Source organism: Microtus pennsylvanicus, chromosome 2 (genome assembly GCF_037038515.1).
Source record: "Microtus pennsylvanicus isolate mMicPen1 chromosome 2, mMicPen1.hap1, whole genome shotgun sequence".
Classification (NCBI taxonomy): domain Eukaryota; kingdom Metazoa; phylum Chordata; class Mammalia; order Rodentia; family Cricetidae; genus Microtus; species Microtus pennsylvanicus.
In genome coordinates this window covers 64,126,631-64,153,228 of record NC_134580.1, presented here as the reverse complement: position 1 = coordinate 64,153,228, position 26,598 = coordinate 64,126,631, and the positions used below count along the sequence as shown (strand labels likewise).

At 40.1% G+C, this 26,598-nt stretch overlaps 1 protein-coding gene across 9 annotated transcripts in view; it reads left to right on the top strand.

The window, feature by feature from the left end:
- The window catches only part of Vps13b (vacuolar protein sorting 13 homolog B), a 463,403-nt gene that overhangs the window by 242,281 nt on the left and 194,524 nt on the right, over positions 1-26,598 (top strand). For 6 of the 9 annotated variants that reach the window (XM_075961199.1, XM_075961203.1, XM_075961200.1 and 3 more), the window contains 3 exons: positions 10,077-10,280; positions 12,723-12,849; positions 16,166-16,309. In XM_075961199.1, the coding sequence (XP_075817314.1) occupies positions 10,077-10,280; positions 12,723-12,849; positions 16,166-16,309 (475 nt within the window). Of the gene's footprint in view, positions 1-9,051; positions 9,154-10,076; positions 10,281-12,722; positions 12,850-16,165; positions 16,310-26,598 lie in introns of those variants that run through there. The other 3 variants (XM_075961205.1, XM_075961204.1, XM_075961206.1) reach the window with 3 other exon arrangements.

Here is a 26,598-nt window from a genome sequence, read left to right as displayed (position 1 = left end):
GGTAGCATGGTTTTGCATTGAGTACAGTTTCAGTCACTTTGTGTTCTGAATAGATCCATGAAGTTTATGTTCAGTGAGACATAACCTCGGTCTTTTCAGGTGGTTTTAACAAACACCTGATAAAACTGAGGTATAGTACCACTGAACTTAGAATTTCCCCAGATCCAGGAGACATAATCAAATGCATACTAATACAGAATTATAACATTATTTATTCCATTTTAATGGCAGAAGAGGCATCATTATAATGTTCAAAAAGATAATCCCTTAAAATTTCATTCATTCTGGTAAAGTTTCAAGTTATCCTGTAAAAAAATAGTTAAATTGTGAAATAAGAAAAATTTAATATATATAATTGAACATAAATATATATGTATCATATCAGGCATTCTTCTGGAAATTTTTGCTTTTATCTAGATCTGTATTTTGTCTAATTTCAATTATTTTACTTGAAAATACATCCTCAGAAATGTAGGATTTTTTAAAAAACAAACAAAATACCTAATGATAAAACAGAAACATTTGTACACTGTCCATGTTCAAGTACAGTTATTTGAGAAAGAAATTTTATGAAGTTTATTTTTGTTCTAAAAATATAATTCAGGTTCAGGTGACAAGCTGTTTCATAGGATGATACAGTTTAAAATGTTCGACATTTAGCTTCATATCAAACTAAAATAAAATGGCTGCATCATTTCCATTTTGGATATTTGCCTGTTCTATAATACACAATAGGAGTCATTCTGTTCTCTAGGTCACTGAGGAGAAAATGGTGCTGTGCAGCTACAGTACCTCGTCGGTGTGGCTCCCGCGCTGCCGACTCAAGAGTAGCACAGTGGTCCTGGCAGAAGCTGCTCTGTCTTCTGCTGGAAGCCGTAGCATCTAGGAGCTGTTGTAACCGGGGCTTCTTTTAAATGTGTCTGGTCACCTCGAAGGCTGTGTAGACATTTCCTGCCAGGAGCATGAGAGGAAGGAAGCGCCAGGCCAGAGTGTTTGATGTGTGATGGCTGTAATTCCTTGCATGTGTTTGGTGGCTTTTGTGACACTGGTGTGGTCCAGGTTATTAAAGTTCAGACATCTTTAATGTATAGGGTCTATAACTATACCTAGCAGCATTATTGTAATTAAGGATCTTTATTTTAAATAGCTACCTCTCATTTTCATTAAAATATTTATTTTTTATAATTGAGTAATTTTCTTGATGGCCAAAAGAGATGGTTCTGTGTTGGGACTGCAACTTATTACCCTACTAGAGACACTCACATATTTTTAGGTCTCCTCAGTTTACCTTGCAGATAGGATTTTTAAATCAGCATTTCCCCCACAGTTTGAGTATATAAATGTTGAAAAGGAAATCTCGCTTCCCAGTGTATATGAATTACTGTTTTTATTGCTGACAAAAAGTAACTTTAGGCAGGGAAGATTTGTTGGACTTCCGATTTGAGGTCTGTACGCCCATCATTGCTGGTAAGCCAAGGCAGTAGGAGCAACTCACGGCTCTGATGGCAGAATTGTGGAGCTGCTTACCCAAATCGCGGCAGACCTGGAGGCAAAGCTCCAGGTGTGGTAGCAGGAGCGTGGGGCAGACGTCCTGCAGCCTCTCAAGACCACACTACCAGTGGCAAGTCAAGAGTGGACATAGGAACACATGGGTGCATTTGTAGCTACACTACAGTAAGGCCTTTAATGACACACTGCGACAATTATATGCTTCTTTATTTTCAGACCACAGACTAAGAACATTTAGTGATGAGCTGCATTGGATTTGGGATAGATTATTGATTATATATAATTGAGCTGACTTAAGCAATACTATTGCATAATTGTAGACAACTATTTAATTATAATGTCCACAAAAGGAAATTCCTGTTTCTTACTTTCTTGTTTTTATTCTTTGAGTCTTTCACACCATGCATCTTCATCCCATTCATTTCCCCCTTTGTATCCATTCATATCATTGTATTCACCCTCTGCCTTTGCAACCCCCCCCCCCCAATAACATTTAAGAGAAGGGAAAAAGAGAGATGGAAAACCCAATCTCATCATGGAAGCTGTAGAGTGAGTCTTGCAGCAAACCCCTTTATCCATATATGTTTTCTTGCAAGTGTTCATTACAAAGAGTCATTGGTCTGGTTCAAGGTTTCTGGTTTCTGCTACACTATAGATCCTGGGCCCTCTCTGGTGCTTTTCTTGGTTATCGTGCTGTTGCCATGTGTTGTGGAGATCTGGCAGCTTTGGGTCTTCAGGATGGGTCCCTTCACCTGCTCCAGCAGATCATAGATGCTGTGCATGTTGGGGTGGGCCAAGTCAACCCTGGTTCTGGACCTGGGTAGTTGCTGGGTTGGTCAGCCTGCCAGCCCTCCCCCTTCCTCACCACCAGGGTAAGCTCTCCTGCATTGCCTTGGCTAGTTCACCCCTTGAAGTGATGACCAAGGGACAGAGCCAGTCCCTCTGCTTTTCTGTCCCCAGGGTCAGTTTTTCTACACCTATACCTTCGGGGCCAGCTCTACTGTTTTCCAGGTGTGGAATAGGTGCCACTCTCCTGAGTGCTGCAGCTGATGAGAGGCAGAGACAGCTCTCCTGCCCTTATGACCTCCACTAGCTCTCCCACCTACCTCAGACATTAATGGGCAGGAGGTTGGGGGGGGGCTCTCCCCCACCCATGCCGCCACATGACAGATAAGTAATAGGAACAGCTCAGTTCATCCATGCTCACAACTTCGGGGCTGCCTCACCCACATCTCTGCCAAATGGGTTGGCTCTATTGGGCTGCCCAGGTGAAGTCCAGGGCCTGCTGTTTTGAGTGTTGCAACTAATGGCCAGCAAGAGCAGCTCTCCTGCTCTTGGCAACCTCAGGACTAGCCACAAGGGAAGTTCTAAGTAGCCATCAAGAATAATGTGTATGCTGGGCTGCAGAGATGGCTCAGAGGTTAAGAGCATTGCCTGCTATTCCAAAGGTCCTGAGTTCAATTCCCAGCAACCACATGGTGGCTCATAACCATCTATAATGGGGTCTGGTGCCCTCTTCTGGCCTGCAGGCATACACACAGACAGAATATTTTATACATACTAAATAAATATTAAAACAAATTATGTGTATGCCATTTATTCACATAAAATGGGATGCCGATGTGTAGTTACTCAGTAATAGGGTCTGAACTGTATCTGTACCGTGATCTCTAATGTGTCTTCTGTGGTGGAAAATGGCCGCAGGCTAGGAAGGGTACAACTGGTAATTTATAACTGTTTCAAATTTTTGGGTAGACCAGATTAAGGTGATTTTATGATTATTTATTAATATTTTATTTATCATATACATAAACATAAATATGGTCAGGTTAAGCAATTATTTAAAAATATACAACTATTAAATGATGATGATTATATTCCAAATGAGTATTCAGCAAGTAATGATGGATATGGTATGCTTGTTTCTTGTGAATTAAATCATGTAAACCTTATACCATCTGAAGTTGGTAGTTGTGTTATGACGATACTATAAAGATGCATTCAGGCTGCAACGTAAGTCTGCACAGCCTGCTACCACAACCCGGAACACCTAGTACGCGCTTTCCATACCCGTCTTCTATGATTAATGTGAACCTGAGTTTTGAAATGCTTTTGGGCTTACCCATCCACACAGACAACGAGCCTTCAACAGCCTCAGCTCGACCAGTTGTACTCCCTGTTAGAGCCCGATAATTCAAACATATTTCTCTGAGCTAAGACTGAAGTAATCCTGCTAGGGCTGGAGAGGAGATGATAATGTTAAGAAAAAGAATACTTTTTCTCTTCTCTGCATCGCTCTTATTACAGCATTAGTTTTTTTCCTTAATAAAAAGACTAGCTTATGACCAATGTGTGTATAGAGAATCTTAACCTTGATTTCTGTTCTTCAGAAACAACTTTGTGGTATTTGTGGGCTCAAAAATGCCCATATATTATAAATTAACACAATTTTACTTTTATAGTAGTTGGATTATTGCATGTCAAATCTTAAGTGTTTTTCCTTCCAAGGTGCTTTAGTTTAAATCACTTCTAATTATAGCTTTGGTGGTACTGTTTTTATCTTCTCAGCTTGATGTCTTACAGTTTTTCACCAACTATATAACAGTTTATTTCAATAGCATATTATATCTTAAAGCTTTGTTTCTAATAGCTTTTTGTATAGAACATAGGTGACAATTGGCTGAATTTATAGTCAAGGTGTAGCTTTGGACTAAGCTGTTTCAGAAATGTCTTACCTAAAGTGTCAGCATCGTGGTCTGTGTGAACCCTGTGGATGGTGATCTCATAGGAGCACTTGAAGACAACAGCAAGGTGCTGTTGTTTTATCTCACCGTCATTTTTATGTAATTATGTGTTTTTTCTTCCAGACACATTAGCGTTTGATAGTAGAATTCTAATGGAATGAAACTAATTAAAGAAAACAAAATTTAGACGATAAAGAGAAGCATGTCAGTGAAGTGAATATGTTAAAATAGGAAAGGAATTGTCTTTGATTGCAATTTAGACCCTCTGTACTTCTCACCATCCAGTCAGCTCAGTTGTAATTTAACTTTATAAATGTCCCATTTGATTTTTTTCTCAATATAGAAACTAGTTAGAAGTTAACTTATAACAAATTTTTTAAAGACTCCTTAATTAAGAACTCTGTAGTGGTTTTAAATGCATACTGCTGGGATGGGGAGGAGGAAGGAGGAGCAGTTGTTCCTGAAACCCGGCTGTGCCCTGCTGAATCAGACTGTCCATGGGGCATCCAGCATTTCCTCCATGCTTCTCAGTGGTTCTCCTGCAGCCCAAGAGCGTCCTACCCTGAGTTGCTCATCCGAGAACCATGTTGATTTTCATCTGAGAGTCAGCCATTTTATCTCCTGCTGTATTTACTTTCCAGATTGCTGTCATTTGTACAGAGTTGGTGATAAATATGTGGACAATTTATTCAATACACAAAAGTTGTACTTGGTTTTACGTTCCTATTTTCTGGCTTGTTAGCATTTTGTAGATCTCAATTGAACTATAAGTGAATGAATTTTGCTACTTTATATTGAATTCCCAAGATATGCCTGTTCAGCAGTGAGCAGTAAATGGTTCAACATGAGCTGCTCCTTGTGTAAACATGCAAAAGGCCTGCCCCAGACTAAATCAATTTAAAAAGGAAAACATTAAAGCTATGTTTCCTGTTAAACACTTAAAGTCATCTTTGGTTCCTTATGATTACATTATTGACCAACTATTGCAGACTGGAGTTTATCCTCCTCCACCACCTGTTGAATGGTTCGAATGATCTGGGCGGGGGGCGGGGGGGGGTTTCGGAAGGGCCAAAGCAATTACAATTATAACTCCTGCGTGGGAGCCAATACAGGAGCCTTCTGTGTTGGGGGAAGGAAGTTATGAGGATTGTGCTTCTCCCTCTTTCCTGATTTGATTGCTTGCTTTCAAAAGCAGCAATAAGGATAGAGCAAAGTTCATAGAATGTTTTTAAGCCATATGCTTTTGAGACAAGAAGATTTGATTTCTATTTTTGATAGTGAATGTGCCTAGACAATATTTAATTGAGAAAGGAAACAATACTATGAGGCTTTCTGTTGTCAGATATTTGCATCATTCTTAAGAAGGGTGTTGTGACTTTTAAGTATTCTAGTCCTTGTTATTAGTATATTTCCTTTGTAAAGAATTGAAAATAAGTTATTAAGATAATATAATAGGGAAAAGTTGGACTTGTATTCTATAAATCTGAAAAAACATCTATATTAGATTTATTACAGAAAAATCAAACCAAACTCAGTTTTTATATTAACTGCTTCCTTAAAATATAATCTTTATATAAAGTATTGTACTTCTGTAGTTTCTAATATAAACATGAATTTTCTTGAGAAAGTAAATTGGAAATACATTTATATGCCCTGATTTTGATATCTTAGGTGCTAAGAAATTATTGAATAAAATGTTTTGCAAAGATACACATAATTTTAATTGATCTAAATTTTTCATAATAAACATTTTCTTAGCCTTCAGAGTAAGAGATTTATTATGCTAACCAGTATGCTATTATAATGGTTTTAGGCTAATAAAAATGTGGTTTGAACACATTAAGGACCAGTGTTTTCTCTTGTGTTGTTGGTTTGTTTATTGTTTGGTTTTGATTTTCCAAATTCTAGTGCACATTTTATCCGGCTGTGTCTCTTTGTGTTAATTTCTAGTTATCTCATTTCTATTTAACAGTTTATGCTGAGTCTGAGGAGAGTTAAAATAGAATAATTTTTTTCTCTTCACACCTACTAAAGATTTTATGATGTGACAACCTCTGCATAGATGGGCATGTGTGTATTTATATGTTTTCAGTAATCTTAATTAACCAGAAACCGAGGCTTTCTCTGGATAGCTATGTGCTGGGGAACAAGCTTTTTGTACACTGTGAATATGATAGAGAATAGACAAGAAACATGGGTTAATTTAAGCTGTAAGAACTAGTTAGTAACCAGCCTAAGCGATCAGCTGAGCATTTATAATTACTATTAAGTCTCTGTGTGGTTATTTGGGAACTGGCCAGTGGTCCTGGGGGAGGTTTGCCATTCCATCATTTCTGTATTCTGTTAGACAAAAGTAAAATGACCGCTTTGTAAAGTAAGCCCTCCTTTTAGTGCACGCATCTTCATTCTCACAGTTTCTTTGGATCCTTTAAACTTTACCAAATAAGCAGGTGGAACTCATTAGGCATTTGATGCTCCTCTTGCCTGTCACCTTCCTTCTTTCCTGCCCGTTCGCCACAGTAGCTTTTCAGAACCTTGTTATGTGTGCTAGATCTACTGTTGCCACACCTTTGGGTCTTGTTTCCCCTGTGAGAGATAAGTCTTCACTTGTATGAGATAGGACCTTTGGAACTTTAGACCTAAGTACTTCCTATCTTTTTTTCCTGGGCTACCAGTCTGTTAGGTGGTCCTTGTGTGTTTCCAACTGTGTTCTGTGCTCAGTCTTCTGTTCGCTTAATTACTTCTAAATCCCCACTAGATGTGAGGGGTTGGGTCATGGCAGGAATCGTGCCAGCAGCTAGGGACTGCTACAAAACATGAGATACAGTGCCCAGTAACTATCTATTCAGGGGCAAATGTAACTATACTCATTTGAGGAAATGCTATTTTGATAAGATGATGTGGTTTTGATAGTCCCACGAGTAGAGAGATGTTGGACTTCTCTCTCTCCCACTTGCTACACTTTTCAGTAGTGCTTGTGCTGTCCAGGTATTGAAATGGGCCATTTTCCCACACACAGAAAGAACTGCTACAGGGTAAACTGATGTCATATTTAGTGGAAGAAATGAGAGGATGCTCTATGAGAAGAATAAGAATACCTTCCAGGAGAGTTTGGAGTGGTGACCAGGAGAGAATTTTGGGGTTTGGTTTGTTCGTTTTTGTTTTCCTGCCTGAGTTGGGAGATCCAGGTTCTGCAGACCTGCTTGGCTTCCACCCATTGTCTGCTCACGCCTGCTGTCCAGTATCATAGTTTTCTTTTTATTGCAAATATATTATTTTCTCTTTTATCCTTTTCTTTTTCCCTCTTGCTAGTAGTTGACCTTTTGTTTGGCCTTGTTGATTATTTGTTCCACTGATTTCTGCTCTCATATCCCACTCTTTCCCATTTGTTCTGTGTTTTTATGTGGAGCTTGTTCGTTCTGAGCCTCTCTTTCTCAACAACACATATGTGAGTGTTAAACACTGCATTCTCCTCAAGTGCTACCTCTTCTGTATCTGCCTTTTTGCGCCTAATATTGAAATTGTTTCTTTCTTAATTTTTTGACCAAGGAGTAACTAACTTAGACATGTCTTTTAAATTTCTAAACATAAACATTTTGTAGGTTCTCTTTAATAAGCATTGAAGGTAATTTTATGGTACTCACCGAATACAGTCTGTGTGATATTTACTTGGTTGGAATGTGTTGAAGGGAGCTTTATGGTAGGTGGGAATCAGTTCTCAGAAATGTTGCTGTGCACGTGAGAAGCATGTTTTCCAATTTCAGATTCTATTACCATAAATATGTCATCAAATGTAGTAATTTGATTTTTAAATTTTTCTATTTCCTTATTTTATTACTGAAAGAGGTTGAAGTTTTGCACTAACGTATAACTACTGAAGTAGAGCTCACACTATGGACTCTTAATAACTACGTCTAACAGGCTCTTGTGGACAAGATTTTTGTCTAGTATCTGTTTTTCCATTCACTGACGTTTCATCACCCTATTGCTAAAACTCCAGCGTGGCTCTTGGGTACGCTATAACTACAGTTTGTTAAGCTTGATAGTTCTTATGTTTTTGTGTAGAGTGTATGAATCACCTACATTTATTCTGGTTGTTAACTATTACTAGCAAAATCAAGTTTACTTTCTGGGATCTTAGGCTCATTAATAAAAGAATATAGAGAAGAGCTATGAGAATTTGGAAGAAGGGAGCTATGAGAGTTTGGAAGAAAAACAAGACAGACAAGCTGTCAATCCCAGAGGCGGCAGGATGGGGAGAGACAACAAAGATGCAGGAAAATCCATGCCTTCTGAGTTGAGGGCAGAGGAAGCCATCATGTTTAGTATTGGAGAGTGCCAAGATTGTACATGGCAGAAGTCATAGTTCAGATAAATAGTGAGGATCCCAGAGTGTCCTGGAAAGCATGCTTAGGCTTTCGAGCAGTATCCAGAAGAAGAGGAAAATTACACTGTTCTTAACTCAGAATGTGGGCAAACATAGAAGTGCTGCCAAGAGGGAGGTGCCTTAAGCAGCCATAGTGAGGGTGGGGCTTCTGGGAAGGGATCTCCCATCTCCTTACCATTATCATCTTTAGGTGAGTCAGATTTCCTGGGGTGTGGGCTCCTGGTCAGTTGATTGACAAGCCCTGTTGAATTGAGTCTTAGAGGAGGATACAGTGTTGTGTAATGTTCTAGTCTTTGGATCAAACCAGAATATCCTGGCTCTCTTCCCTGGGCTACAGGTATTTGATTCTTTTGATTGATCCAGAACCCTAAGGAGGAGCAGTCATAATGTTTTCTTTTCTGGTATTATTAGGGAAGTCAGGTATGGGGTCCACAGCAGACCATAAGCAAGGGATCCATCCTCCTCCCAGCTCCCTATGATGGTGTATGTTACCACCCTGAAACTCAGTGAGCCGTCTGTGTATGCAAACCCCATTTTAATCGTAAGTGGCCTCCCTTCTTTTGATTCTGTTCAGTGTTTTGTCGTCACTTCTGTTGTGCTGGGTTTTACTTTAAGTGATTCTATTCTTATCTGTAGTTTTGCATGAGTTTAAAATTCTTACTCTCGGCCATATATTGAGGATGTATGTATTTCTGATCGGCTAGCCCCATAGTTTTGAAGTCTTGGAGGCCACGTTTCTATCTTCTGTTGCTGCTGTATGAGCCGCAAGTGAGAGTTAGTGTTTGTGTCGCTTTGTGTCCTTCTTTATTGGACCCACATGAGGGAGATTCTCTAAACTGAAGTTGAGTCCAGTTCAGGAAAATGTATCTTTGCTTTTCCTCCACCTGACAGCCCTGTCTGCCTCCCTGGAACAGGTATCTTGAAATTATAAGTTTTTGCATAATATATGAGTGTCTGATCTCCAAATTCTGGTCAATACCTTGCCTAACAAGGCAGCGGGGCTCTTGGGAAGTTGTCTGATTGACCCTGGGAAGGGCTTTGGGGAGGGAGACTCTCTAAACTACACGTGGACTTTTGTCACATACTAGCTTTGCAGCTTGACTGTTTTCCAGCTACTCTGAGCTGTTTTTAAAAATTGATGATAGCAGACCCTGAATCACAACATTAAAATAATGTGTAGAAGTGCTTAGAAGAAGTGCTGTGAAAACGGTAAGACAGCCATCATGCTGGATTAGTAAGAGTAGTTTACACCTGTAGAAAACAGTGTATGGTAAGTTGCTAATACTTTTATCATACCTATGATTAGCCTACATATATTATTTACTAATATGATTATTCATCTTGATTGTCAATTTAAGACAAATGTGGTTATGATACTATAATAGTAAACAAATAACTGTTGGATATCTGTTTGCTTTTTGTCATTGCCTTCTCAGGAGAGCCTTGAACTTAGGAATTCTTCGAGATCCTGGATCAGAAATTGAAGATAGACAGTACCAGATAGACCTGCAGTCCATCAATATTGGTACTGCCCAGTGGGATCAACTCAAACCAGAGAAAGGGAGTGGCCCAGGAGGACCGCTACCAGAGAGTGAAAGGAACTCTCAGAACCCAGCCCTGGAGTGGAATATGGCCAGCAGGTACTGAAGGACTGGGACATGGCCTCCGCTTTCTAACCTTAACATACCCAACATAAGTGTTTCTGCTTTTTATTACAAACATGAAATCCATTTTGCAACTATAGCTAGTTTGTTTTTATTGTTCTTATAATAACTCAGAAAGATTATTCCTGGGTTTCATAGATAATATAAACTAGGCACACATAAAGAGAGTAAATCCTATTATTTTAAATTTTCTAGGGAATTCTCTGTCACTTTCGGTATGTGTTCTAGGAAGCCGCTTGTTTGTTCCCCGCTGCTCAGCCCTGAAATAATCACACAGACACCATATTATTTGCAATACTGTTTGGCCAATAGCTTAAGCATATTTCTGGCTAATTCGTATCTTAAATTAACCCATCTCCATTAATCTGTGTCTCGCCATGAGGCTGTGGCTCACCAGGTAAAGTTCTGGCACCTGTCTCTAGTGGGACTCCATGGCTTCTCTCTGACTCCGCCTTCTTTCTCCCAGCATTCAGTTTAGTTTTCCCCGCCTAATTCTACTCTTTTGCCCTATCACAGGCCAAGATAGTTTCTTTATTAGCCAATGCTATTCACAGCATACAGAGCGGAGAATCCCACATCAGGTATTTTCTTGCTGAGCTACGCCATTCCTGTTTTTACAGTTTCTGTAACAGCTGCTCCTTTAGTGTTTCTTTTTCCTCCTGAGATTCAGCTTTGAAAATAATTGATTTATAACATTTTTTAATTGCTTTTTTAAAAGCTTATCATCACTTCAAGTGTTTATCAGTGACAGCACAGAGGAAGCACTCTTACTTTGAAACAGAAAATGGCTGTTGATTTGATGAGATCTCCTTTTTCCTGCTGTGGTAATAGAGCTTTTCTAGTTAGTGTCACTGATTTAATTCGTCACCCAAGTGAGAACAAAACAAATGATGGGAACAAGGACCTTTTCTTTACCACACTGTTTCAGCTGATGCTCGCTCTTGGTTTGCTGCCATCTTTTCCATTTACCGTGTTTCTAATGCGCCTGTCTTGGCGCTCCCCTCAGAGCACATCATGTTTGGTGTTTCTCACGTCGGTCATTTCATGGAATCCGAGCTATTAGGCTGTAATTATGGTGTCTCTCAGGAGCTAAACCTTCCTCCACAGTCACAGATTACAGTGCTCTTCCTGCTGCTCTCTACCCACCAGATCTCTTAATTCTTTAAAATTGACTTTCCTGAAATCCAATACTTATGTGTCACACAACCAGATGATCCAATTTGCTTTTTTGGCAGTTGCTGTATAAAGCTCTGCCCACTGGAAATTTCACAAAAGACATTACTGCTCTCTAGACTATTCTCATTTTTCTTAGATGTAGAAAGACTTGCATTTTATCTGCGTTTTCACATGAGGTATAATTTATGCCAATTTTCTGCTTTTAACTTTATCATTTTATCATAAGGGAATAGTAAAGTTGTATTTGTGGAAAATATTAAATTAACTTTAAAGGAAATTTGGAGGTGTGGTTTCTAGTCAAATATAAACAGTGATATTTTATAAAACGAAAATTAAAACGGCAAGAGTCACTTGGAACCTCTGGTATATCCCAATCATCTTCTGTGTTAGCCGTACGTCCTTTGAATTACTGGCTATTGTGGGTGCCAACAAGAAATAACTTATCAAATGTGCAGAGGTTTAGAGTAGAATTAAAATAAGCCAGAAGCTGTGATGGAGACAGCTTACTGCAGGCCGAGTCTAGAAGTTGTTTCCATTTGTCTCTTCAGGCTGATAAGGATCCTTCCTTCTTACAGCATCAGATTTCAAATACGAAAGCTATTGAATATACAAAGAAGGCTTTAATATCTGTATTATTTTCCATAAACTCAAATGGATCTTCGAGCTTAAAGCATAGAGTTAAGAGATGAGCACTATGGCTCCTCCCTACAATCCCAGCACTTGAGAGGCAGAGGCAAGAGGATCACTGCCTGCTCAAGGCCAGGCTTGTCTTATAAAGGAAATTCCAAGCAAGCCAGAACTGTGTAGGGAGACTTTGTTGAGGGGTAGGAGGGAAATAGAATATACTGATGAACCTAATGAGACTGGAAATATGGCCATTGTCATATGGAACATAGAATATTAAAAATAAACAACTAAAAATTACAAAATAGTAAGCTCATTGACTGTGACAAAAGAGCTGTGAAACTTGGTGAGAACAGGTGGGACTGCAAACAGAAGCACAGTTCACTGAAGGCCTGGAACGACATTGACATGAAGTGGCTGGAGTGTGTCTGCATCTCTCAGAGGCAGTGTTTGAAGATTGTACAGAATTGAAGGGTTGACTAGATGATACCCAAATAGGCACTCTCAAAACGGTGGTGTGATTTATAGGAAGACTCAAAGTTATCCTTGAAAATATCAAGGGACAAAAATTTTCTTTTTAAACTCTTTGACTAACATTTGTTTGTCTTATCTTTTTAGCATACGGCGACATCAAGAAAGGAGAGCGATTTTGACCCCAATCTTGACAGATTTTTCTGTCCGAATCACTGGAGCGCCTGCCATCATTTTCACTAAAATAATCTCCCCAGAAAATCTGCACACGGAGGTTAGAGCTGAATATAAACTTGAGTTTAATTTAAGTAATGGAGTACTGTGCTTGTGTCGTGGAGAGTTGACTGCTTCAGCCTGTCTTACATCAAATTAGCTAATCAGTAATGACAGTCACCATGGGAACTACCAGTGCCGAGTAGTCCACTGCCCATGCTAATCCTCTCAGGCTGCTCTCGTAACTGCATTTTATAGGTGAGGAGACTGTGGCCCACCTGGGCTTGTGTTTACTAAGGGAGCATTTCAGGTCTGTTAAGTGAGTTAGAAGCCATAGTATTTTCAGGTAACCATGCATCTCTTATAATCCATTGTTAAGTGAAAAGGGCTTTGTATATTAATTTAAAACAATAGAACGTTAGATTCCTTCTCTGACTTTTTGAAAATTTTTTCATAATCTCATTTGAGGTTTATAATATTTTAGTTTGGTTTCTTTTTAATTAATTAAATTTTTACCTATTTTTTCATACAATGTATTTGATCATTTTCTTTTCACTCCCCCACCTCATCCTAGATCTTCCTCAATTCACGGTCAGTCAGTTGGTCTCTCTGACTGTCAGTGTCTTTCTTTCTCTCTCTTTTTATCAAAAACAAAAAGAGGCTGGATATAATTGCACAATGCCTTTAATCCCAGCACCCGGGAGGCAGAGGCAGGTGGATATCTGAATTTGATGCCAGCCTGGTCTACAGAAGTGAGTTCCGGGACACCCAGGGCTACAGAGAGAAATCCTGTCTCAAACACAAAAACAAAAACAAAAAAAAAAAAAGAAGCAAACTAAAAAAACCACCTGAAAGACAAAAAATAACACATCAAGCTTGCATGCACACACACATACACATGCACACACACATACAGCATGAAATCCATTATGTTTTGTCCAGCTATTCCTGGGCTGGGCATTGGGCTTGCCCTAGACTGTGAATTCTATACCCGGTGACACTCCATTAGAGAACGCTTTTTTTTTTCTTTTCTCTTTCCCCACGGGTAGCAGTTGAAAATAGCTTTTCGGTTAAGGGAAAGACTGTGTCTTCTTCCCCTTCTCCATCCTGGGATTTTTGTCTGGTTTGAGCCTGTGCAGTTCTTGCGGGTGCTATCTGAGGCTCTGTATCAGAAGTATATCACTCTTGTTGTATTGGAAGGTCCACCACTTCTGACTCTTACAATCTTCCTGCCTTCTCTTCCTTATAGATCCCAGGCCTTGAGGTAGGGAGAGCTCTACAGACACCCCATTTGGTGCTGAGATCTCCTAAGTCTTTGACTCTCTATACAGTGTCTCATTGTGCGTCCCCATGTTAATTACCTTCTTCAAGAAGAAGCTTCTCTGATGAGGGTAGACTGCTACTATGATTTGAATCTCAGTTTAGGATTGCAGCTGTGGGCACACAGGAGAGAGTGGTTGTGGGTGGAGTCCCTAAAACATGGAGCAGGTCTGGAAGGAAAGGCTGCACCAAGAGACTGACTTCCTCCTGGATAGAAGTGGGCCCGTATTATAGCCCCCAAAGGTGTATAAGGAGTATGTCTTATGTTTGGTTTCTTAGTAACAAAGCTGGTTTTGTACAACACTTCAGGAGGTGCTTTTCTCCCAAACTGTCACTGCTGTGAAAATATGAACTAAGATGCACACGTTCCTATACATTAGAGAGCTGTTGAACTTCCTGTTTTTATTTGGTTCACAAAAATTAAATATTGGGTCTGATTTGTAGCTCCCTCTTAGAGTACTTAGCTGCTATGTGTGAAGCCATGAGATTGACCCCCAAAACCACCACCAAAATAAAAGAAGAACAAATAACCAACAAGAAGAAACAAAAGAAAATGGACAAGAAAGAAAAACACAGATCGCTTTGAAATAAGAACTTTTCCCTAGAAATATTCCTTTCTTGTATTCTTAAGAACTTATTATCACAAAGTTAAGAAATGAAAATAAAAATATATCAAAATGTAAATACAATTCTATCCCAGCTTAATTAATTGGTAATTTGGTTTGAAGGCCTTAGTAATAGTTCCTCATCCCCACGGGAAGGACTGAAAGGGAAGCAGGAGCTGGGCTGCTTTGTGCCTGCTGGCGTTGGAGGCCTTAGTGGCCGCTTCACTTCTGTTCCTCCCATCAGCTCCCTCGCACTTTTCTTTGTTGTCTCATGCAAGTGCCCAGTTCACCTCCAGGGTTTCCAGGAACTGACCCAGTCAAAGCAGGTCATTCCAGGAAGGATGCAAGTGGAAATTATTCTTGCTGTTATAAGTTACTCACCCTACACTGTTAGCACTAGGACAGGAGTAGTCCTCCTCCAGTTATAGGACATATCCGCTAATACAACTGTTATTTTTGTAGAAATTTATATTCCTTTAAGACATGTTATAATGACAAGACAATTTTTTAAAAGTACTCCTAATCATTGTCCTTTTCAATATGTCTTGAGAAATAAAATAAGAATTCAAGTATAATAAACAAACACAGCACATTTGTGAAGAAAGTTTATTTAACAAAAGAAAAGATTATCATGCCAGACATGTTCTTTATCCTTTATTAAAAGCAGCTCTAAACTGTCTGCTGTGTATTTAGCCCAGGCGTGGTGTCCTTAAGTCTATTCTTTGTATGACACTAACAAGGAGATCTGCTGGACGTTTGCAGACATTTGGACGTTGTGTCCACGTGCGCCCCATGACAAGAGGCAGGGCTTGTGCTTATGAACTTCTGGCGCTTCTGGGTTGCTTTGTTTTGTTTGCCTCCTCTGGGCAGCTTCTAATGTTCCAGTGATGCGGTTATGAAAACAGCACCAGTTAGGCAGCGGCCATCTGCCCAGTGCTGCCAAGGTTTAGCAGTGTCAAGAGAGAAGTCAGTGTTCACACTGCGGAGTCTCCAACTGTTTTCACTGTCACTCCAGAGCAGATTGGCAGCTGTGCCCAGGTCTGCTGTGGAGCTGGATGTGGAAAAGGTTCTCAGGAGCTGTCCATACACTTGAATTGGTGAACAAGATCCTACTGCAAAATCATACCGTTAACTACATGTAAAGCAATGACAGTGGTTCAGAGTGTGGAGGAAACAAATGAGTATGAAAAGATGGAGAAATTCCTTTTGCTTCTTGACTTACATGTATAGCAAGCAACCCAACAGAGAGCACACCCTTCTAAGTACTTGCTAAATTGGTCCTTTAAGATATGCTAGTGGCTGTGCTTGTTAGTTTTGCTTTTCTCATTAATAAGTATGTGTACTTGAGTCCCTAGAGAGTTAGAAAGTGGTATGCATTCAATAACAAGAATAAAGTATCTGAGGACTATCACTTAAAAAAATTTCTTTTGAACCTGTCTTCCCCTTCTTTAGGAGATTTTAGTTTGTGGCCATTCCTTGGAAGTGAACATAACCACAAACCTGGACTTCTTCCTAAGTGTGGCTCAAGTTCAACTCTTACATCAGTTAATAGTGACAAATATGACTGGATTGGAGCCGTCCAGCAAGGCCACAGAGGTAACTGTTACCTGGTGTTGATTCTGCCAGTGTTACAAAGGAAAACTTAATTAACCAACTGCTTTCTGTTAACTAACCTCTTAACTTTTTTCACAATATAGTCATAGATCATTTTAGATCGATGTTTTATGTATTTTTTAATTTGAGTAGTCCCTTTTCCTCTTGTCCTGCAACTTCAACAAATCATTGTGGACCAACCTTGGAAAATCTCTTATTAGGATGTGAGAGCCTGGTGCGATTTTTTACATACTCAGCTGTATTCTGGGAGGACCTCGTTATGTGAGCTTTGTGAGCGTTCTATAGGAATATCTCCAAGAAATAACATCAAAAGCGTACATGTTGTATGCTTGGTAGTGGATGGCCGTGATTATAGGTTGAATGCCTGCTTAAAATTTCAGTTTTCTTGTGTTGATTCACTGAAAGCCTACAATTGCCTTCCATAGAGTAAAAATGCTCACAGAATAGCTGGGGTGTACCTTGTTAGATGGACCCCAGAAAGCTTATCTTTGCTTCTGTTTCCATACTTCAGTCGGATCTCTACAGGAACTGGTCTTCTCAGAGAACTCACGCCTGAGCCGTGGCATGTGAGAGCAGTTGCTCTTCTTCTAGCGGGTGGTTCAGAATGCGCCTTAGGTGCTCCTGCTAAATGGAGGACAGGCACTGTGGCCTTGTGCTCTAGGCAGGCACAGGTCTTCACAGGAAAATGTGGTCATTCTGCCCATCGCATAGGTGAGGGCAGAATGACCACATGCCTGAAATAGGCCCAAAGTTAGGAAATGAGGCGCCTCAGAGTCGAATTGCAGCCTTTCAAGCCTTCCTATCTGCCAGAAGCTGTGTTGTTCTCCCCGTGGTCTAAATAAATAAATAACAAAGTTAAGTATGATAAAGCTTAAAATGTTTGTAAATGGACTTTCTCTAACCTGATCATCCTTTCCCTCTCATAACGTGTTAATTCAAGTAATGGTTTTAAAATGACTATACATCTATGTAGTACCCAAAATGTTTCCCTAGCATATAAGAAAGTCCATAAAAATATAATTGTTTGACATGAAAATGAACAAATTAAAAATATTCTCCATGCATTTTCAGTATGTTTATGAAGCAACTGATGATGGAGAAGAGAATTTTATATTTCCATGGTAATTCTGCCTGTTTATTTGTTGTTATTGACTCTCATATCAAAGAAATGTAACTCAGATTGTGGATTTGTTTTGGGAATTCATACAACTTCACAACACTGTTACATGTCATCTACATACTTGTGTTGGTAGGTCAGGTCTCAACAGATACAGAGACACTTCTAATTCATAACGGCTGTGACAATAACTTGAGTCATTCCTTATACTCATTAGGTAGAAGGCATGGTGGCGGCTTTTAAGATGCCTGTAGCTCCTTGTTCTTCTTGTGGTCATTTTGAAAGCAGAGGCTCTGTGATCCTTTACAAAGGGCGAGCTTTATGTTCTGTGCATTCACAATTGAAAGGGAAAGACCAGACAGGGATGACAAAGAATAGTTGGTATTAAAGTTATTTGAGGGAAAGCTCATCACTGGGGAGAAGTCAAGACTGAGCAGTAGAGCTTTATTTGGGGAGAAAACAGAAAGCTGCGTTTGTCCTTACTACTAAGGCATTTCCCTTATATAAATGAGAGGGAACCAGGACCCGAGAACCTAAGTGAATGCTAGTTGTGGAGTACTCTATAGCCCCGGGTTATCACGGACATGTAAAGACAGAATGGAATGGTGACTGTGGAAGTAAGGGCCGGGAGGAAGGACGTTCTCTTTCAAGGGTTCCTAAAACTGACTGCAAATATTATAGTGTCATTGCGTTAAAGTTTTAAAGCAAAGTTAAAATTTGAATGCATGTGGATATTTTAAGAAATAAATCAGAGCATTCTTATAATAAAAGAAAACTAATAATTATTGTAAATGTTCCTAAAGTTATCACTATCACTGTATAGATGTATAGGACATTATAAGAAATATTTCAGAAACAAAAAATTCTGCCATCAGATTATTTTATTCCAGTAATAGAAAAATATTCACCATAAAGATTATTTCTATGTTATTTTAAAACATTTGGGGGGGGCATCAGTCAATAAGATGGAAGATAACAATATATCTATAAAATCATGAAAAATACATATAAGATACCAAATCTATTAATTTAATGTATTTTTTCTAGTGCATGTTTTTTTTCCTTGAGTAGATATAATAAACTTTAGTAATTAAGACCATCTTGATGAGCCATCACAAAGTCGCTTCTGTGCTATTGAATCTCCCACCTCATCCTGCTCATATTTTCCCACTTTGATCTCAGTAAGCTGTTTGTTTCTGATACTTCCCTCTACATTCCTAATACAGGACCAGACAACCACCTCTTGATTCTATATGGTCTTAGCTGCTCACATACTGTACCGTCCATCATCCCAATGTTTACACTTTATAATTCCTCTTTGCTGGTGTGAAGTGTTTCTTTATCAGAATCCATACGTCATATTCATTGCATAGTGGAGTAGGATAATATGATCTTCCTTTTATTTTTCATATTTCCTGAAATTAGTTTTAGCAGTATTTATTCATTTTTAGAAATACTGTTTTGAGAACTTACACTTCATCTACATCATTCCTACTCTCCTTCCTCTCCCTCCTCTTGTTTCCCTCCTTCCTCCCCAAATCATGACCTTTCTTCTTCTCTAATTATCATTGTTCTGTATCTATTCAAAAATAGACAGACACACACACATATACAACCAAAACCCACTGAGTCTGTTTAGCCTTGCTCATATTTCCATGTTTAGAGCTACCCGCTGTGATTGGACAGCCTCTGTGGGAACTGGTCCATGGAGGATACTGAGTCTCCCTCTCAGCAGCTAGTGACCACTGTAGATCACCGTGCAGGGTGAGACCTAGTGGAATCTCCTGTATCGCCAGGCCGTTGAGAGCTCCCTGGCATTATCACTGCCATGTTTAGGGAAATAAGCCATGGGCATCTGTGGTTTTCCCCAGTGTATTGTCCCCAGTCTGTATCCTACGCATCCAGAGTCTCAACACCATGCTTAGCGATCCACTTTCATACTTGAACCCATACAACATTACATCTGTCCCTGTCCCTCACCTCAAGCCACATTCCCTAGCATGTTTTCCTCCTTAGCAGTCTTGGTCTGTCCTGTAGACCTCATGCACCTTAGCTCAAAAGAACCAGGTAAGAGAAAACTTTGATTTTTGAAGTAGATGTAAAGATTTTTTTGAGAAAGTCTAGGTGTCAAGAAAGCAATGTTCAATGAATATAAACTAGTGAATTTACCAATGACTTTGTTCCACCTTAGTAAACTATTAAATATTTTGAGTTGTTATACTAATATGGTATAATAGCATGTAAAAGTTGAAATGTGTCTTTTCATCACTGGCTAAGATAGTTTCCTTGGATGTTTTTAAAATTTATACAATAGACTATAGCATATTAGTTATTTTCTATGAACTGTGATTATATGGAAAGAAAGTGATGATAGTGATTTTTATACTAGATATTAGTAATTATTTATTAATATATGTTAATAAATAGTAGATGCTTCAGGGATTTATTTTTTCTTTTTACTTTAACTTAGAAATAAACTGCTTTTAGTTTGCTCTCCAATGTAGGGGTAGAAACTTTTTGTTTGAAGTTAAGGATTTGTTACCAATATTGTAATCTAGGAATCACAGATTTGATTTAAAGAGGCCTTGAAGGTAAAGAATAGGGAAAGGAGCTTCTACGTGTGTGGTGGTGCATAACTCGAGTAAATGGGGTAGGTAGGGTAGTGTTCATCCTGAGAACATGGAAGGCAGGGCACTGTGAGCCCAGCATGAGGGAGTATGCTTGTGTCTTGATAGAGAAGTTGGGATTGACAGAGAAAAGCAGTCTGTTCATTTACTCTGTAAATATTCACCTCCACCTCTGCAACAGACAATATCATGAATACTAAAATAAATAATGCATGTCAAATGTCTTCTAGTGTACATATAATCATAATTCATTGAAAATATCTATTTGGTTTCTCACTTGTGCCAGGATTTCTAAGCTAAGCTCTGTAACCAGTTTGCTGTCTGATCGTCCATCGTGTATCAACCTTATTGAGATTAAAGGCGTGGTTGTCAGGGACGCAAAGAATCCAGGCATAGAAATTAAATTTGCCATTAATGAGTATTTAAGGGTAAAGTGACGCCACACAAGTTTGAAAACCTAATTTCAGACCCTGAGAACTCGTATAAAGCCAGATGTGGTGGCAAACATTTGTCATCACAGCAGTCCTGTGACAAGAGGGGCAGTGCAGACAGGAATGTTCTAGGGGCTCTGGCCTTTCATAGGCAGCAGCAGACAAGAAACTCCACCTCAAAAGAGGAGGAAGGGATGGAACAACACCCGGGATTATCCCTGGCCTACACATGTACACCATGGCACACACGACCACATTCAGTCCAACTCCCCTGGCCCCTGGTACATATCCATCTCAACTTTATGCCCTCTTCGGTTTTTGTTTGGTTTTGTTTTCCTAAACCAAATCAGTTTATCTAGGGAAGAAACTATTTAAGAAAAGAATGGAACATAAATTTTCAAGTGTATCTTTGGGAACCAGTTTAAAGAATTGAATGGATGGGGTAATATAGTCAAGGTGTTACTTTTGTGAAAACCAGTATGTTTTTCTCTTGCTAGAAGATTTGTAGTGGTGTTCACTAGAACATAAGTGTATTAGAAGGAACGAGAATGGCAGACCACCGGCTGGGAGCATGCATGCTAGTGATCCTGGGATTGTGGAAGTGGAGGCAGAAGCATCAGGAGTTCATGGTGTTCCTTGGCTCCAAGGAAAGCCATCCTAGGACACAAGGAGACTTGTCCTAGAAAGACAGGAATGAAGAGGTAGGAAGAGAGTGTGAGAATGGGGAAGGCAAGAAGAAAGTGGAGGAAGAGGAGGGGTAAAAGGGAAGAAAGAAACAAGCAAGGAAAGAGGAGAGGAAAGAAAAAGTTACCACAGAACCATTATTTCTGAAGAAGAATGTGAGTATAGAAACAATCCTAGAGAATAAAATCTAGCAAAACAGAAATAGAATTTTATACCCATGATCAAATAGTATTTACCTAGAAGTACAAGATTGACTTAATTTTGATAATTGAAACATCCAATGAAGAGAATTTTAAGAAATAAATCATTAAAGTGAAAAGTGTTTGGCAAAAGCTTGGGTCCTGTCCCGAACAAACGAGGGGTAAAAGGAGGCGCTTCTTTTGCTTGGTAACTGACTTCTGTAAGAACCCCTTCATGCCAAAGGCAGAAACTAGAGCAGAGCAAAGCTGTCTTTAGTTTCTCTGTTCCTCATGGAACTGTGCTTCTAGCCATGGTGGGAAGGCAAAGAGAAGAACAAAAGGTTTCAGGGTTAGGCAGAGGAAGTCAGGGGACCTCCTCTTGCAGATGAGATGGACTTCTATGTAGAAAACCACAGTATACTAAAATTTAGAATTGATAAGAGAATTTATCAGCTTTCCAAGATATTGTTTGTATGCCCTTGCAATCGGTTATTATAAAGGAAATTAACGAAACTATTTTGTAACATCACGAAGAATAAAATACATAGAAAAATTAACAGAAGAACTACAAGTTCTAAATAAACTTTAATATTCATAATGAAATGGAAAAACTCAATAGGCAAAAATCTTTAAAAAGACGGATGAGTTAGAGACCTATACTGCTTTTTATAAATGCTTAAGACAGAGGCTTGATGGTGAAAATGATATCTCACTGTGGTGAAGACAGAGGCTTGATGGTGAAATGGTGTCACATTGTGGTGAAGACAGAGGCTTGATGGTGAAAATGGTGTCACACTGTGGTGAAGACAGGCTTGATGGTGAAAATGGTGTCACACTGTGGTGAAGACAGAGGCTTGATGGTGAAAATGGTGTCACACTGTGGTGAAGACAGCAGTGTAGAATGCAGAGTGCAGGCCAGCTCTCAAGTGTGCAGCTGCGGCATTTTGACAAAGTAGTCCATGCAGGTCAGCAGCAGAAAAGGACAATCATTCCAGTAAATGGAGCTGGACGAGTCCCATGCCAAGGTCTTTACACAGCTCATAGGGCTGAAGTCCCTCATCAAAAGCCAACACCAGACTCTTAGAACTCTGGGCATACAACTTCATGAGTTCAAGTTAGACCCTTTCTTCTCTTTTAGATGTTATGCCAAAAACTCATGGAACCACGTAAAAAGAAAAAGATTCTCTATTAAACTTGTATACTACAAAGGACATTACTAACAAAATGAACTTATATAATGGGGGAGAATACTTGAAATTTGTGAATCTGATAAAAGTTCCCTATCTGCAATGTGCACAATCCTTATGTATCAGTATTGAAATACCGTATATGGGTATGTTTCTTGTATATGTATATATATATATAATATATGTATATATACTTCATATATTGTATATATGTATAATGTTTATACAAATCATAAAATTTATGACATTTTATATTTATGTTACTGAACTGTCAAACTAGAATATAGCTACTCACTAGCATTTTGAACAGGAATAGGTACAAATATTTTGAAAATGGTTGAGATTTGAGGTCTCAGCAAAGGCTGTAACGTTTATTCAAAGTCATCAAAGCCCCCAAAGATGTTTCTCTGACGTGTCAGAAGATGCCCTCACTTCAGATCTGGGATGGCGGCTCTGTATCTAGAAACCCAGTGTTCTCTCCTTCTGTCATTTCTAAGGCATCTGTGTGATTGATCAGGTTCTGGTCAGCATATTCAAGGGAAGAAGAAATGGACTGGGGAGCGATGTGCATAGCTATCCATGTAAGAACAAACTTTGAAGCAGTATGCATCATTTGTACTCACATCCCGTCAGTCACAACTTAGCATGTGTTCACCTCCAACTGCAAAAAAAGGAACAGAAATGTTACCTTTCTATAATATCCAACTGGCCAAAATTTTACCGCCATATTCTTTTCCAATAAATACTTGGCCATAAGGAGACCATGGGTGAGTCCACGCAGATAGTCCGCAGTCTTAGCCGCAGGGACTTTGAAGTTACCGTCTAAGCAGAGTAAAAATATTCTTCTTGAAGTAGCTTTGCATCCTTCACAATACAGGAAACATCCTAACATTTCATACGTATCCTATGCTAGAAATAATCGCAGCCTGCGGAGCAGTGGGTGTTACTGTATAATGTGATGATAGGCCTTACATTTTGAGACAAGTCTGCTAAGTAGGCCTGGTTGACCTAATTTTACTATGTAGCCCAGGCTACTCTCAAACCTACAGTAACTCCCATACTTCAGCCTCTCAAAGCACTGAGGTTACAGGAATTCCCCCCTCCCCCGCACCCAGCTAGACAGCTGGGTTTTTTGGTGGTAAAGTACGTTTTTCTGTACCATGTGATTTTGAAGCTAGCATTACAGGGTAGCGTGTTGTACATCTGTTGGGGGAAGGGCCACTTGTTGGTCCCCGGCTGCCCAGCTAGTTTAGCCCTGAAATAGTCACACTGAAACTGTATTAATTAGATCACTGCTTGGCCCATTAGCTCTAGCTTCTTATTAGCTAACTCTTACATCTTAATTTAACCTATCTCCATTAATCTGTGCATCACCACGAGGTCGTGGACTACCAGCAAAGTTTCAGCACATCTATCCCTGGTGGTTGCGGCTCCATGGCGTCTCCAGACTCCACCCTTCTTTCTCCCAGCATTCAGTCCAGTCCTCCCCCACTACCTAAGTTCTGCCCTATCAGCAGGCCAAAGCATTTCTTTATTCATTAATATTAATCACGGTACACAGAGGGGACTCTCACGTCATGCATCATCTTCCAGGCGCAATCATCAGCTGATGTGGCTACAAGCTCAGGAGAGGGCAGTATGTGAGAAGAAGCCCGACTGCTAAGCTTTCGTTGGCCACAGCCTGTTCTGACTCCTGATCACTGTCCTGTGCAGGGAAAGGATTGAATGCACAGAGGCGAAGCTGGGGGCGGAGGGTGTTGATGGCATCATCTGACTTCTTGATACAATTCTTGTACATATGGTGAGAGACATATTCTACAGAGTTCTGGGCAAATCTTCCCTTCCTTGTCCTCCTCTGTGGAGTTGCCACAGTGGAAGTAATTGGTGACGCTGTGACGATGTAGTGTCGGAAGTCACACAGCACTGAGACGTAGATGACACTTTACAGTATGTGAGGAGGATACTGCACACTGTTAGGACACCGGTATCTGGGTGTCAGGGTGTAGAGTGGATGATTCAGGCATGGTCCCGAGAATGGTAGATGACACTGATTAAACGTCTCGCTCCTTGAGCTAACGGCTGAGTTCTGTAATTCATGGAAAATACAAGGTCTGTACAGCCGACAACCCCAGGGGATTCAGAGACATTGGCACCTAACAGTGAGTGGGGGCAGACTCGGGACATGCTGTGACACACTGACCAGAAAGCTGGGGCCCAGTGAGCATGGAGAGCATGCTGGTGTCCTTCACAGCTCCAGCCCATTCCAGCCTACAGGGGGCGTCTGTAGGCGTGTGGCCTTCAATTTTCCTATTGCCCTGTCAGAGGACTTCCAGCTAGGAACTGAAACGTTAGCACCACATATTGCTACATATTGTTTCAAAAAGCTACAATTAATCTATCTTGTTTGTTCTTACACTATGACCACACTTTTCAAAGCAAACTAAATAAAAGAGGAAGAGGGCTGAATGCCCTGGGTTATGCTCATTTGCCTTGTTTGTAATGATTGTTACTCCTTAATAGCAAGTAATCATCTAATTAGGCCTCCTCACAGAGGTGGTGTAAGGAGTAACACATGCTAGCTTTCAGTCAGTGCCTGAGAGGGGGTGAAGCCTTGGGAGGCAATGTGGAGCATGTTTTTGGAAGAGAGACCAGAACCACATCTTTGGAGATGTGCTGTGGGAGGCCTTTGAACCAGGCGGCCTGTGTCTTGGAGAAGGATGTGAGCCGCTCACAACACTAATTGAGCATCGCTTCCTTTGCCTCCCTTCCTTCCTCCCCGACTTGACCACTTACTTGGTCTTAGGCACTTCCTTAGCTCTATTTTCCCGTCTGCCCCCATCCAGATGCCTTGCTAGTCGGTCCGCTGTGTGTGTGATGGCTTTACTGTTTTTTAAGAAAAAGACTTGCTTGTATAAAAGAATTCATTTTATTTCATTCAGCCATCACAAAATCTCCAGTACATTACGTGGGCTCCTTTTCTATTCTTAAAGTAATGGATATTTTTACACCCAAAGTGACATTCCTTTCCCCAGACTTTCTCCTGTTTCTACATCTAGACTCTATGAGTTCCAGCGGATAAAAAACATGTCAAGATCACATCTTACAGCACATTATTGTCAAACTGTCCTTTGTGCCTGCTGCCTCTTCACGCTCAACAAACCAGTGTCCTCACTGGGTTGCCGTTCTGCCCTCCCAACCCTAGACCTCACTCAACTGTTAGACCATAATTTATCTTCTTCCTGTTCATGCTCAGGTGTCTTCGCTTCTGTCACTTTAATAATTGGTTCTTTCATCTGTATTTTTCTATTTCCCAGTGATTTTTTTATTTTTTTTTATATTTATTTATTTATTAAGGATTTCTGCCTCCTCCCCGCCACCACCTCTCATTTCCCTCCCCCTCCCCCGGTCAAGTCCCCCTCCTTCATCAGCTGGAAGAGCAATCAGGGTTCCCTGACCTGTGGGAAGCCCAAGGACCGCCCACCTCTATCTAGGTCTAGTAAGGTGAGCATCCAAACTGCCTAGGCGCCCCCAAAGCCAGTACGTGCAGTAGGATCAAAAACCCACTGCCATTGTTCTTGAGTTCTCAGTATTCCTCATTGTCCGCTATGTTCAGCTAGTCCGGATTTATCCCATGCTTTTTCAGACCCAGGCCAGCTGGCCTTGGTGAGTTCCCGATAGAACATCCCCATTGTCTCAGTGTGTGGGTGCACCCCTTGCTGTCCTGAGTTCCTTGCTCGTGCTCTCTCTCCTTCTGCTCCTGATTTGGACCTTGAGATTTCTGTCCGGTGCTCCAATGTGGGTCTCTGTCTTTGTCTCATTTTATCGCATGATGAAGGTTAATATTCAGGAGGATGCCTATGTGTTTGTCTTTGGATTCACCTTCTTATTTAGCTTCTCTAGGAACATGAATTATAAGTTCAATGTCCTTTATTTATGGCTAGAAACCAAATATGAATGAGTATATCCCATGTTCCTCTTTTTGGGTCTGGCTTACCTCACTCAGGATAGTGTTTTCTATTTCCATCCATTTGTATGCAAAATTCAAC